The 15,234-nt window shown below is 42.4% G+C and overlaps 2 protein-coding genes across 2 annotated transcripts; both read left to right on the forward strand.

Annotated features, from left to right (window-relative positions):
• The first annotated feature begins 335 nt into the window (after positions 1-335).
• LOC139551824 (U3 small nucleolar RNA-associated protein 14 homolog A) lies at positions 336-11,534 on the forward strand. The gene is made up of 15 exons (XM_071363183.1): positions 336-933; positions 2,476-2,572; positions 3,013-3,083; positions 3,294-3,358; positions 3,545-3,693; positions 3,782-3,937; positions 4,021-4,140; positions 4,391-4,485; positions 4,970-5,093; positions 5,224-5,301; positions 9,103-9,502; positions 9,660-10,156; positions 10,343-10,527; positions 10,656-10,755; positions 10,887-11,534. Exons 1-15 carry the CDS (start codon positions 881-883, stop codon positions 11,169-11,171), a joined length of 2,475 nt encoding a protein of 824 aa, XP_071219284.1. The 5' UTR covers positions 336-880; the 3' UTR covers positions 11,172-11,534.
• Positions 11,535-12,218: 684 nt separating this feature from the next.
• LOC139551826 (putative defense protein Hdd11) lies at positions 12,219-14,529 on the forward strand. Its single transcript, XM_071363185.1, has 5 exons — positions 12,219-12,674; positions 13,059-13,177; positions 13,280-13,389; positions 13,953-14,017; positions 14,117-14,529. Exons 1-5 carry the CDS (start codon positions 12,482-12,484, stop codon positions 14,224-14,226), a joined length of 597 nt encoding a protein of 198 aa, XP_071219286.1. The 5' UTR covers positions 12,219-12,481; the 3' UTR covers positions 14,227-14,529.
• The last annotated feature ends 705 nt before the right edge of the window (positions 14,530-15,234 follow it).

Consider the following 15,234-nt stretch of genomic DNA (forward strand, 5'->3'; position numbering starts at 1 on the left):
AAGGGCACTGCATCTCACTGCCTTCGAAAGTCACTGCATCTCAGTGCTAGAGGTGTCACTACAGATCCTAGTTCAATCCCGGGCTGTATCACAACCGGCAGTGATCGGTAGTCCCATACGGCACACAATTGGCCTAGTGTTGTCTGGGTTAAGGGAGGGTTTGGCCAGGGTAGGTCGTCATTGTAAAATAAGAATTTGTTCTTAACTGACTTGCCTCGTTAAATAATTGTATTTTTATTTTAAAAAAGATTAACTGGATGGTCATGATTAGAGCCTGGCATTATTTTTCGGGTCATGGGTAACTGCATAAATGGAGTGTGTCTGTAAGTGGCCGTGTCAACAGAAGTGGGAGGATCAAGAGAAGTGGGTGTATGGAAAGCGAATCAGCTAATTGGGCAGATTTGTTGTCACTCAAGACCGTTTGTGGCGTGGCTGATTGGTCTGCATGACTAGTCGATTGTTGAAAACTGTAGCATTTTTAGCTCAGCCTAACCCTAACCTACTACGTTAGATCTCTTAGCCTGATATGTAAACATTAAGCTACTCATCACTGTTGATTCAGCCATTTTGTTGCTGTTTTTGTGTTACACCCATCGCTGTTGATCCACCAACTTCTTTTGCAACGCCAACTTTCAGACACTCCAAGCAAATATTTTTTTACAACTAACCTCATTGTTCTACCTGTGCTCCAAATACCCAGTTACCCACACTTGTCAATTTCAGCAGATCTGGGCCACGAGTGCCAACTGCGTAGTACGCAGCATTGATGTCCTCGAACATGCCAGCTGTGTCGCACGCGCTTTTACGACAGCGTACGACAGACTTCACTCCCACACGGCATTTGCATTGCACGTGTGTTTCTAGCTAGTTTCGAGTCAACATGGCCAAGTCAAAAGCTACACGAAAGAGTGGAGAAACTATGAAGATGACAAGGTTTGTGCACTGAACTCACATTTTCAATAACTCGGGCCTCTACTGATATTCTTTACAGTGCGACTAATTAATTGAAATGAAAGGTCGAGAGCCACTGATGGTGCCAAATACACAAAATTACGTTAAGTAGCTAACCTTTGCGTTTTAACTAGCTACCTGGTTCACCAAAGGAAAACGTTACCTGCCCGAATGCATAGTACCAACTGTAAAGTTTGGTGGAGGAAGAATAATGGTCTGGGCTGTTTTCATGGTTGGGGCTATGCCCCTTAGTTCCAGTGAAGGAAAACCTTAACGCTACAGCATACAATGATATTAGCCAAATCGCTAATTTTAGCTAACTAACGTGATTTGGTGTATTTGGCACCATCAGTGGCTCTCGACCTTTAATTTCAAGTAATTAGTCGCACTTATTTCTTACACTACATGAGGTATGTGGACACCTGCTCTTCGAACATCTCATACCAAAATCATGGGCATTACTATGGAGTTCGAATCAAATTTTATTGGTCACATACACGTGATTAGCAGATGTTATTCCGGGTGTAGCGAAATGCTTGTGCTTCTAGCTCCGACAGTGCAGTAGTATCTAACAAGTAATATCTAACAAATTGCACAACATACCCAAAAATCTAAGTAGGAATGAATTAAGACTATATGTCTATGGACGCGCGATGTCAGAGCAGAACGGACTAAAATTCAGTAGAATAGAATACAGTATATACATATGTGATGAGTAATGCAAGATATGTAAACAAAGGCTCCCCCCTTTGCTGCTATAACAACCTCCACACTTTTCCTGGCATACACCAAACCCAGATTAGTCTGTTGGACTGCCAGATGGTGAAGCGTGATTATCACTCCAGAGAACTTATTTCCACTGCTCCAGAGTCCAATGGCAGCAAGCTTTACACCACTCCAGCTGACGCTTGGGATTGCGCATGGTGATCGCTTGGCCATGGAAACCCATTTCATGCAGCCCCGGATGAACAGTTCTTGTGCAGATGTTGCTTCCAGAGTCAGTTTGGAAATCGATAGCGAGTGTTGCAACCGAGGACCGACAATTTTTACGCACTACACACTTCTGCACTCGGTGGTCCTGTTCTGTGAGCTTGTGTGGCCTACCGCTTCGCGCCTGAGCTGCTGTTGCTCTAGACATTTCCACTTCACAATAACAGCACTTACAGTTGACCGGGGCAGCTCTAGCAGAGCAGAAATTTGACAAGCTGAGTTGTTCCATCATATGACGGTGCCACGTTGAAAGTCACTGGGCTCTTCAGTACGGCCATTCTACTGCCAATGTTTGTCTATGGAGATCGCATGGCTCTGTGCTTGATTATTATAACCTGTCAGCAACAGGTGTGGCTGAAATAGCTAGATCCACTAATTCGAAGGGGTGTCCACATACGTGTGTGTGCTAACTACACGTTGCACAGAACTCCAGGGGCTAATGATGATGGTCTTTGGTAGATTAGTCAAATATTGATGGAATAAAAAGATAACTAAGTGCAAAGTAACAGGTAGCTCTTTTGTCCCCCACTCCAGTTCCCGTGAGATGGTGGTCCAGGGGATGGATGACGAGGATGATGAGGAGCTTCAACGGGCACTGGCAGATGACAACATTAGTGCTAGTGAGGATGAGGTAGGATACACACACATACACACACACACCTGCAGTAATTATCTTGAGCAATAATAAGTAGCTTATCTGTCTATTTGGAATTTTTGAAACATGCAGGAAGAACACGAAAGAGGAGGTCACTATATTGAGAATCAGTATGAGCTGACTTTTCAAAGCACATGAATTCTGGATTGGTCGGTTCATTTTGGGTACAGTGTAGTGCTCTATACTGACCTTTTTTACAAGGAGCATGTTTGCTCCTAAGTTGAAAATGTAGGCATACAGAAATACATTTAGGAGTATGCAAAAAATGTCTACAGGTAATAACGCTAGAATCCTTCATTTTCTCACTCACTGGTGCTCATAAATGAAAATTCCAGATCGCACTGCAAAATATTTACGTGCATATGTGAGTACAATGGACGAATGTAGGGCCCTGCTGTTTGTTTTGTCTGATACAGGGAGGCAGTGATGATGAGAGGAAACACTGCAAGCTGCTGGAGGCCATCAGCTCGCTTGGGGGGAAGAAGAGGTGAGAGATGTCAGAAAATTGTGCTGCTATAGTACCTTCCTAGATGAGTTGGGCTTCTGGAGTTATACAGGAGAAATGAGGACTGGCAAACTTGGCCCACCAACTCATTATATTATTCACCAGTATGTAATGTTACATTTTTACTTGTATTGCTTTTGTAGTCATGTTTGATCCATTTCTTTGTCTGATGTGCATTGTTTTCACGATCAGGAAGAAGCTTACTGAACGGTCTGAAGCAAGCATTCAGGTGTCAGAATTCACAGTCAATGCTGAAGGTAAATGATGCTAAATGTACCTGATTTACTTATTTGAAAATGCCTTGTGCTTTTATCAAGGTTTTTTGTCAGTTAGTTTGTGAAAGTTAAATGACAGGATCCAGGAACCGTGATGGAAATCCAAAATGTGTTTGAACAATAAGCTGAGTCTGAACTGTATGTCTGTCCGCGTGTCATGACTGACAGGTGAAGGAGACAAAATAAATTTGTCTGACCTCATTGGAACCTTGGATAAGACCCCCAGTGCCTTAATCAAGACGAAGAAGCAGCTGAAGAACCTTCAACACAACCAGAGCACCCTGGAGACGCCCCTGACCAGGAAGGAGACAGAAAAGGTAAGACCACCGACAGGGGCAGGATGTCTAGTCTTGAATGCAGGCCACTGTTCACGACTCAGAGGATTGAACAAATATTCTTGTACAGATCCAAAGAGAAGTGGCTTTTGAGAAAACGTCAAAAGAGGTGTCTCGCTGGCAGAGTGTGGTCCTACAGAACCAGAAGGCAGAGCAGCTGGTCTTCCCACTGAACCAGGAGCCCTCTGGCCCCAAACGCATAGAGCAGGTGGTGGCTGGATGGAAGGTGGGTGTAAAAATATCCTTTTGAGTTTTCTGTTTGTGTAACATGATTATAAACTAATTTCAGATTCATATTTTATGTTCAAGGCCCAAACCCCCCTAGAACAGGAGATATTCAGCCTCCTACGCATGAACAAGCAGCCTCTCCATGACCCTGTCTTGACGCCCACTGAGGAGGCTTCTCTCAGGGCCATGAGTCTGGAGGAGGTGAGTCCCCGCCTCAAGCATGACATCCAGTATGTGGTCAGATGTGTAAAATAAGCTGAATATGGTGTGTTAGTGCTGGGCAAGGACAAAGGCCTGCACGCACTACTGATATTGACTTCATTCTGTATGTGGACAAAACGGACAATGTACTGAAAAACAACAATGTACAAATTGGGGAGTTTTTCTAAATGGTTCTTGGTTGTCACATATCTACAACCAATATATAATACATTATTACATTTTTTTGCAGGCCAAGATCCGTCGGGCAGAACTCCAAAAAACCAGAGTACTACAGTCTTATTATGAAGCGAAAGCCAAAAGGGAAAAAAAAATAAAAAGCAAAAAGTGAGGGTTTGATATCCTTACCATGTAGTTCCCTATATTAATGAGAGTTTGATATATCCTTATCATGTAGTTCCCTATATTAATGAGGGTTTGATATATCCATATCATGTAGTTGCCTATATTAATGAGGGTTTGATATATCCTTACCATGTAGTTCCCTATATTAATGAGGGTTTGATATATACGTACCATGTATTACATACCCTGTATTAACGAGGGCTTGACGCTTTATTTATTTTGCACTACAAAAGTGAACTGTTGTATTGATTTTCCTAAATTGTGCGGTGATAAGAAATTCCTAACTTCTGTAGCTGTAAATTCTGCTGGAGGATGAGCAATGCGAAGTAAAAGGAAATGAGCTGATCCAGGAGGAGGTTTATTAACTGAGATGGTGGAAGGAAGGTGGCATGTGATTGCTGTAACATCACTGCAAGGGAACATCAGAGGCACTACATGATGAATAACATTCCCATTTCTTCCCCAGATACCACAGGGTACAGAAGAAAGTGATGCGTAAGGAGTATCTAAAACAGTTTGATGAAATGGTTAAGACAGACCCTGCTGCTGCCTTGGAGGAACTGAAGAAGATGGAACTGTCAAGAATGAAGGTAGTAGGCTTTGTGAGACCTTTACATGAGAGGAGAGAGTGATGGAAACAACTTGAAAGAACCTAAGAATAAACTGTGATTATTAGCATTAAACCTGCTTATTTTTTCTGTTTCATCTCTATTCCCACAGGAACGAATGTCTCTGAAGCACCAGAACAGTGGCAAATGGGCCAAGTCCAAGGCCATCATGGCAAAATATGATGATGGGGTAATGTGCTTTTAAACTGTTTTTAGATGTTTGTTTAAAAGATATTACGCTACCAGTCGCAATATTTTATTAGCAAAAAATATTTTAAATGTATTGGGCAGTTTGAGAGAACCAGTGTTTTCAGAAAAGAGCGGTATCATATGGAGAAGAAATTTATCAAAATGTTTAAAATATAAGTAGTGTCACAAAGATACCAATATTTTTTTCGTGGCTAAAATCAATATAATCTGCACATGAGAAAATGCAAAGATGGTGTGCATGTAAACATGCTAACTGTGGTCAAACGGTAATATTGTTTATACTACTCTTTATCAATCTTACATAATGTAATCAGTCACCAAAGTTGATGGCAATTTCATTTCTAGTTTAAAATTATGTTGTTTTTTCATTAAAAAGTGTGTGTGTGAGGGCTGACCTCTGACCTGTCAAATATGGAGCCCTCTCCAGCTCTGTGGGCACTGCTTTTGCCAGAAGGATCCCAGCTGAGGAAGCCCTAATATGGATGCTGTGCTTTTAATCTGCACAAACTGAGCCGTAAAATACAACTCACAAATATGGAATGGCAGTCAAAATGTAATGGCAGTTTCAAATATGTAAAATGCAGGTCACAAAAGTAATCTGTGGAGTCACAAATGTCACATTCACAAAAACATATTCGACCACGTGTTTGTAAAATGTGCTGTATTAACCAGAAAAAAGCTATCTTGCATTTATTTGCTAATCTGTTTTCGTTAATGATGACTCCTTGGCTTTTGGATCATGACATACTGTGAAACTACAATGAACAAAAATATAAACACAACATGTAAAGTGTTGGTCCCATGTTTCAAAAAATTTCCATATGCCTTTGAAAGCTTAATTCTTTCAAATGTTGTGCACAAATTAGTTTACGACCCTGTTCGTGAGCATTTCTCCTTTGTCAAGATATGTCACACCTGTCAGGTGGATGGACTATCAAGAAGCTGATTAAACAGCATGATCATTACACAGGTGCACCTTGTGCTGGGGACAATAAAAGGCCACTCTAGCATGCAATTGGCATGTTGACAGGAATGTCCACCAGAGTTGTTGCTAGAGAATTTAATGTTAACCGGAGCCCCTCGCCAACAGCCAATGATATTGCAGGGCGCCAAATTCAATCAACAGAAATCTCATAATTCAAATTTCTCAAACATACAAGTATTAGACACCATTTTAAAGATAAAATTCTCGTTAATCCAACCACAGTTTCCGATTTCAAAAAAGCTTTTCGGCAAAAGCAGAACATCATTATGTTAGGTCAGCAACTAGTCACAGAAAGCATACAGCAATTTTCCAACCAATGGAAGGAGTCACAAAAAGCAGAAATGGAGAGAATTAATCACTAACCTTTGATATTCTTCATCAGATGACACTCCCGGGACAACATGTTACACAATACATGTATGTTTTGTTCGATAAAGTTCATATTTATATCCAAAAACCTCAGTTTACATTTGGCTTTGCCTCCAAAACATCCCGTGAATTTGCACAGAGCCACATCAATTTACAGAAATACTCATAATAAACATTGATAAAAGATACAAGTGTTATTCACAGATTTAAAGATATACTTCTCCTTAATGCAACCGCTGTGTCAGATTTCAAATCAACTTTACGGAAAAAGCAAACCATGCAATAATCTGAGTACGGCGCTCAGAGACCAACACAACCCAAAAAGATATCCGCCGTGTTGGAGTCAGCATAAATCAGAAATAGCATTATAAATATTCGCTTACCTTTGATCTTCATCAGAATGCACTCCCAGGAATCCCAGTCCCACAAATGTTTGAATTGTTCCATAAAGTCCATCATTTATATCCAAATGACTCCTTTTGGTTCGCGCGGTCAGTACACAATCTAAACTCACGACGCGTGGGCAGGTCCAGGCAAAAGTTCAGCCGAAAAGTCATATTACAGTTCATAGAAACATGTCAAACGAAGTATAGAATCAATCTTTAGGGTGTTATTAACATAAATCTTCAATAATGTTCCAACCGGAGAATTCCTTTGTCTTCAGAAATGCAATGGAACTCAAGCTAACTCTCACATGAACGTGCATGGTCAGCTCGTGGCACTCTGGGAGAGACCTTACTCAATCCCCTCTCAGCATCAAACAAGGTTCTAAAGACTGTTGACATCTAGTGGATGCCTTAGGAAGTGCGAAATTACCCCATAGACACTGTGTATTCGATAGGCCAAGAGTTGAAAAACTACAAACCTCAGATTTCCCATTTCCTTGTTGGATTTTTCTCAGGTTTTCACCTGCTATATGAGTTCTGTTATACTCAGACATCATTCAAACAGTTTTAGAAACTTCAGTGTGTTTTCTATCCCAATATAATAATATGCATATATTAGCAACTGGGACTGAGTAGCAGGCAGTTTACTCTGGGCACGCTTTTCATCCAAATGTGAAAATGCTGCCCCCTAGCCATAAGAAGTTAATTTCTCTACCATAAGATGTTGGAGGCGACGTTTTATAGAATTTAGCGGTATGTCCAACCGCAGAGCATGTGTATGGCGTTGTGTCGGCGAGCGGTTTTCTGAATTCACCGTTGTGAACAGAGTGCCCCATGGTGGCGGTGGGGTATGGGCAGGCATAAGCTACGGACAACGAACACAATTGCATTTTATTTATTTTATTTTTACCCCTTTTTCTCCCTAATTTCGTGGTATCCAATTGGTAGTTAGTCATGTTTCATCGCTGCAACTCCCGTATGGACTCGGGAGAGGCGAAGGTCGAGAGTCGTGCATCCTCCGAAACACAAGCCGCACTGCTTCTTGACACAATGCCCACTTAACCTGGAAGCCAGCCGCACCAATGTGTCGGAGGAAACCCTGTACACCTGGCGACCATGTCAGCATGCACTGCGCCCGGCCCGCCACAGGAGTAGCTAGTGCACAAGGACATCCCTGCCGGCCTAACCCGGAACAACGCTGGGCCAATTGTGCGCCGCCCCATGGGTCTTCCCGTCGCGGCCGGCTGCGACACCGCCTAGACTCGAGCCCAGAATCTCTAGTGGCACAGCTTCACTATGATGCAGTGCCTTAGACTACGGCGCCAATTGGGAGGCAACAATTGCATTTTATCGATGGCAATTTGAATGTACAGCAATCCTGATCCTGAGGCCCATTGTTGTGCCTTTAATCCACCGCCATCACCTCATGTTTCAGCATGATAATGCACGGCCCCATATCGCAGGGATCTGTACACAATTCATGGGACCTGAAAATGTCCCAGTTCTTCCATGGCCTGCATACTCACCAGACATGTCACCAATTGAGAATGTTTGGGATGCTCTGGATAGACGTGTACGACAGTGTGGTCCAGTTCCCGCCAATATCCAGCAACTTCGCACTTCCATTGAAGAGTGAGACAACATTCCACGGGCCACAATCAACAGCCTGATCAACTCTATGCAAAAGAGATGTCGTGCTGCATGAAGCAAATGGTGGTCACACCAGATACTGACTGGTTTTCTGATCCACGCCCATACTTCTTTTTAAAGGTATATGTGACAAACAGATGCATATCTGTATAAGGGCCTAATGAATTTATATCAATTGACTGATTTTCCTTTTCATGAACTGTAACTCGGTAAAAATCTTTGAAATTGTTGTATGATGCGTTTATATTTTTGTTCAATGTGTATATACGGGCAAATTTACAGACAGATTTTTATTTAAAAGTTGCATTCTATATTTGAAATATATCGCCATAGGTATGTGTCATGAGACAGAAATAAATTGGAGACTAATTTGGTTTCTCTTTGTCCCCAGGCTCGAAAAGCCATGCAAATACAGCTGGAAGTGAACAAAGATCTGACCCAGAAGTTGGTAATCCCTGCTGACGAAGATGAGGAGGATGAAGAGGAGTCAGCAGAGACCTTGCCAGACTTTGTGAATGACGTAGAGCCCATACTGGACCAGGTGAATCCATGGATGAGAGGCAAGCTTTCTACAGAGCCTATGATGCAGGAGGAAAGCAACCGTTTAGATCCTCCTGTTTGGCCCAGAGAAGTGGGGAAACCAGGGGAAGGATGGGACGACCAAGAGGAGGATGAGGAGCAGATGGAGGAAACTGAAGAAGAATCACTTTTAAGAGGGTTTGAGGAGAGGCGGAAATTGCGTCAAACTGAAGATGTTGAGGTTGCACCTATGTCTATGGAGGAGAATGACGGTAAGGTGATTGATATAGTGTGTCACAATGTAGCATCAGGTCTTTGCAGATTAGTTTCTTATCGTGATCAGGAGTGAAATGACATTGGGACAAGTTCCCGGTTTTGTGTTTGTGTTGTCTCTCACAAAGTACAACTCCTTTTCCATTCAAACTCCAGATGAGAAGAAAGCTGAGATTTTAGACATCTCTGACGATGATGAAGAGGCTGTAGAGATTTCAGATGGTGAAGAGGCTGTAGAGATTTCAGATGGTGAAGAGGCTGTAGAGATCTCTGATGATGAGGAGGCTGGGCTCTCAAATTTCACCAGCCTGTTCCATGGGCTAGTGAAGAACCACATGGAGCCTCCAGCTGACCAGCCCAAGGCAAGCCCAGGTGCAGGCCAGGAGGAGAGCCCTGCCCTGCTGGAGGAGGGCCTGGTGCGGGTTAGGACCCTGGAGGATGTGGAGCTGCTCAGTCAGGACATCTCTGCCAGTGACACAGCACTTCTGACCACCCAGACTCCGGGCACAGAGGAAACAGACACTCAGTCTGCAACTCAACAGGCAGACAAAAAGAGAAAGAGAAAGAAAATGATTGATCCCAATGAGGTTCTGACCAAGGAAGCAAAGGTCATCGAAATGCCGTTGGCTCCAACAGCTATCGAGGATGTTGAGGTAAGGGACACAGTTCAAAGACCAATACATGTATTTTTCAAGGCGCATCTGAAACGAGCGCCCTTCGATCTGCAGGAGGATTCAATGCACCATTAGCTCACCTTCCTGCAAAAAGATCTTTACGTATCCTATGCTGTTACCTGGGAAATTAAACTCTTCTTTTTCTGTCATGTTTTGCCATCTCAGGACAAGGAGGAACAGAGGATCATCATTAAAGAGGCCTTTGCAGGGGATGATGTCATCTCCGACTTCCTGAAGGACAAAAGGAAACAGGAGGAGGCAGGAAGGCCGAAGGTTATTGACCTGACGTTGCCTGGATGGGGAGAGTGGGGGGGCCTCGGTCTCCAACCTTCTCGTAGCAAACGCAAGAGGTAAGTAGATGGCAAAGGCATTAAATTGTGGTCTTTTGACAAACTGCTCCAAGTAGTATCATGCAGGCTTAGTGAAGGTATTTTTGAGTTTGTCCCCCTAACATTGTTTGCTTTTTCGTCTACTTAAGATTCCGGGTAAAAGTTGCTCCACCTCCACCAAGGCAAGACCAAAAGCTCCCTAACATCATAATCGCAGAGAAGCGGGATTCCTCCATTGCTGCACACCAGGTGACCTAGCTCGTGTACTATTTAAAACAAAGATATGAGGTTGTCAGATGAGGATGGTCTCCCCCCCCCCCCCAAAGAAAAAGTATGACAATGAGTTCTGGTTTAACTTCTAATTTCTTCATATCTTGCAGGTGTGTCAGTTACCGTTCCCATTTGAGAACCCCACACAGTTCGAGCGCACCATCCGTTCTCCTGTTGGCCACACCTGGAACACCCAAAACACAGTGCAGAAGATCACAGCGCCAAAGGTCGTCACCCAGTTAGGTGCCATCATTGAGCCAATTGCTCGGGAGGACTTAATAAAGAACAACAGACAGGCAGTCACAAGGCCCAGTATTAACCTGGAGTCAGACCAAGGCCCTCAGAAGAAAAGATGCTCCCAGCAAAAGAAGAAACACAAACGCAAAAGAAACTGATGGTCCTACTGGTTGTCATCACTGAAATGTCTGAGACTGTTGATAAGAACTCATTCTGTTCATTAGGTTAAGGGCTTGATTCAATCCGTATCGCTGAAGTTCAGCGCTTTAGTGCGATTTGAAATGTCAAGGTAATTTCCAATTGAGCTGACATACAGCATTTATCGTATATGCTGTCTCTGCGAACGCAGACATGTTGCCTTTTAAGTGTCAATCACGCTACAGATTGAATCGAGCCGTCCGGTTGAATTTGACTGTAGAGGGTTCTGTGTCTACTGGTTATGTCTATTTTAGTGGTTGACTCCGATGAGGGGAAACCAAGCTGTGCGCTTTCTGGGCAGTAAATAAAACCTTGAAATGAGACCATGATGTCATGAATTATATTGTAAACCTGAATCTGAGATATATCAACATAAACCAGGTGTTCAAATGGAGGATATAAAGGTACACTTTCATAGGAAAACATCTGTTTTATGAAATTGTTTCTTTTGGTTTAAAGTGCTTAATAAAACACTTGACACCTAATAAAGCTCACTGTCTGACCCTTTCAGGACTATTCTGAATGAGGTGCTGTTTTCTTTTACCATTATGTTTATAACATTTTGCTACATGGAGTGCGTTTGCTGGAAAAAGTTGATTCTTGAGAGATATTCCACAAGTAGCAAAGTAATTTAATCGACTCATCCAGAGCAATGGTCAGTAATCCATAGATTAGAGCTACTCATGGTGTAAAAGCTTGCTGTTGATGACATGACTAGGAGATTAAATATAGTTAACTTGGTCACATTGCACAATAACTTTCCATTGCAGTTCAGAGAATTTGACATCAAGCCACGAGTCCAGTGAGTATAATTGTTATTTTTCATGGCTGTATGTGGAGAAGAAAGAGTTGCTTTGTTTTGCCATGAAAAGAAAAACATGTTTTTGGGGGAAATAGAATGGGGAACTGTTGCTCCTGCGCGTGGTCAAGGGTTCACCTGACACCCCTGTTGGTGCACGGGCATGTGCACGAGTGGTGAGAAAAATTGTAATTTTTCACAGCAGTGTGTGGAGAAGAAAGAGTTGCTTTGTCTTGCCATGAAAAGAAGAGGATAAACCTTTTTTTGTGGGGCGGGGGGGTAGAATATGGGGACTGTTGCTCTTGCGCATGTCAAGGGTTCACCCCTGTTAGTGGACAGGCATGTGCATGAGTGACTCAGCAGTAATTTGCCTCAAAAGACCATCTCTTGATTCAAGGCTCCCATTCCACTCTTCCCCCACCTGCCCTCTGTACGTAGTGCTGCTGTGCTGGATTACTTTGACTTGACCTGATGGAGCTGTTGATGTTTAGTCTGGTCCTTCTACAAGGGATCTCTCCCTGCTTTGGCTTTCCCAACGGTGCACCCACCTCCGCCTGTGATGACATGGTTCCTCGCCACACTGGGGTGCAGCCACAGCCAACCCCAGCACCCTACACCATCCTCACCAGCACCAGGACCCTTCAGACTGGCCAGCCCATTACAGGTAAGATGTTGGACATCCTACCTACACCTTACAGCTTTGGACATGCCCAAGGAACTAGATGTGATTTCTAATTTGATCGGACCAGTAACACTTCTGCTGATGTTATGAAATAACCCTAACAAATAGTTCACAAATTAGAAAAATGTGTTGTGTTAAAAATAACAATTATTAATTCATAGTGGAAGGGATAAGGCAGGCCATTGACAATGGTCACAACTAGACACTTTTCGATGGGTAAGACAGTGTAGTGTGTCTGAGGCTTCTTACATTTTCTGTTATCATGCCTTAACATTGATTCAAGATACCACATTTCTGCAGATGAAGAGGAACGCAATGGCACATTTGTATTACTCTGTACTGTTTGTTGGTGTATCTCCCCATAAGTGACCATAACTGGAACAAACTACAGAGGCGTGCTTCTGGAGGCCCGATCGGCAGCCAGCACTAGCACTAATGCTTTAGGAAGTTGGCAACTTCCTCCTCCAGATACCAAATTCCTGCAGGTAAGTTAATAGCTTCCCATGTGTAACCTAATTGGGGTGAAAATTCCATGAGTAAACTAAACATTCTAGAAAGAGGTTGACAAATATGATTGTGTCTCCAAGTGCTCAGGAAATAAAGAAGGTGCCATCACCCATGCCAATACTAACTTGAAAGACGACACTACTGTGTTTACCTGGATACCACCCAACAACACCAACACTATCTACTTCATGTAAGAACATAACACCAAGGGCTCTATTCAATCTGTATAGCTGAAGTTCAGCGTTACGTTATTAAGTTTAGAGTCTCATCACCCTTACTACACTTTTCGTAAAAATACCATTGGCTACACACATTACTCAAATGTAAACTTGCGTATTTGCTAAATCTCGACCACTACCTCCAGAGACAATGTTAAAAGCAATGTTCATGCGTTAGCGGAGACTGCATTCAAGGTAAAGACTGTATATGTCTGCTCAATCGGGAATAATCTTTACATTTCCAGTGCGCAACCCTTAGGCTTCAGCGATCCAGATTGAATAGAGCCCTAAATCTAATCTTGAACCCTTTGTGAGTCTATAAAACTAGATGATCCGTTTTGCTCCGCACGTATTACACAAATGATATGACAATGTTAACGAATTCTTATAATACATGACATTAAAAGAATAAAGGTACATTTACCATTAAATTATATGCCAATTTAAGTCAAAAGTCAGTGAAAAAAATCTGTTTCTCTCACACAGTACTTTGACAGGCAACCTTTCATTAATCTGCATTGCACTTTTTTTTCAGGGCCACTGTAGCCCAACAGCGCACTGTCTACTGGTTGAATATCAGGTCAGGAACTTTGATCAAAGGTGGGTGTGAATGTACAACAGTAAATTAGATTATGATCCATCTCACTTTCTCTTCCATGGGTCTGTGCTGACCTCTTTCTACTGTATCTTGTGTCTCAGGATCAGAGGGCATTGGTCTGGCTACAGGTGGAAATCCAGGGATGGCCAGTAAAGGATTTCTGCTGCTCCTTGCCCCATGTATGCTGGTGTCACAGATGCTCCCAAGATAGTTCCATTTTGATTCTACCGAAGCAGATTGCATCACCCGCTTTCATTGGAAAAAGTATTTTGATTGCATAATTAATATATATTGTATTAGAAAAAAGTACTTTCCATACAAAAGTTTTACTGATTAAAGGTACAGTATCATGCAGCCGTTTGTGATACATTTGCTTTGTCTTCATTCAATTGGGGACTAAAGTCTATCCTAATTATTTTACGTCACTATAACCTCATTTATAGTTGTGTCCTGTTATCCATATTCTGATTGTCAGAAATATGTCTACACACGGTATTAAAATGTAATTTCTGTCCACTGTGTCCAGATTTCATGGTTCCACCTTGTATGCTATTTGTTTTAAGGCAGATAATTATTTCAATACCTTACTGTCCAGATCCATCTACACATGAGTGCCTGACCAGCTCTGGAGTTCGTCAGGAAGATCTTCCCAATGTCTTTTAGTCATGGGGGAAGCAGGACATTGAGTTTTGTTTACTCTAGAGGACACTTTGCCTACCATATGTAAGGCAACTATACCAGATTTCCCACCAGACTCCTTTTGTTTTAATGTAGTAAAATATACCATAAAATGTGGACAGAAGTTGAACTACATTCCAACTGTAGAAATGAGAACTGCTGTCACAAGCCAAAATGGAGTGTGCTGGGATCATATAACATGCCTATGGCAAGACTAGCCAACAAGGCACCGGACACCAGTGGCACAAACTAAATATTATGTTAAGACATCTCAAACTTGTCAGCTACTATATTTCACTTCTTGGATCATTACGCCATAACTCAAATCCAAGCATGTATGACTATGCGTAGGGCAACAGACCAGTTAAACCAGGTAGTGCAAATTCATGCAAAGGGTTGTCAGTTTACATTGCAGTCTCCTGATCTTTCAAAATCTTCATATTCCATCTAATGAAAACATCCTGGAACAGTTTATTACATGCAAAAACACTGGTAAAGTAATTTCATTTTAAATGTAGTAGACTATAACCATAGCCTTAAG

This window comes from Salvelinus alpinus, chromosome 24 (assembly GCF_045679555.1).
Source record: "Salvelinus alpinus chromosome 24, SLU_Salpinus.1, whole genome shotgun sequence".
Classification (NCBI taxonomy): Eukaryota; Metazoa; Chordata; class Actinopteri; order Salmoniformes; family Salmonidae; genus Salvelinus; species Salvelinus alpinus.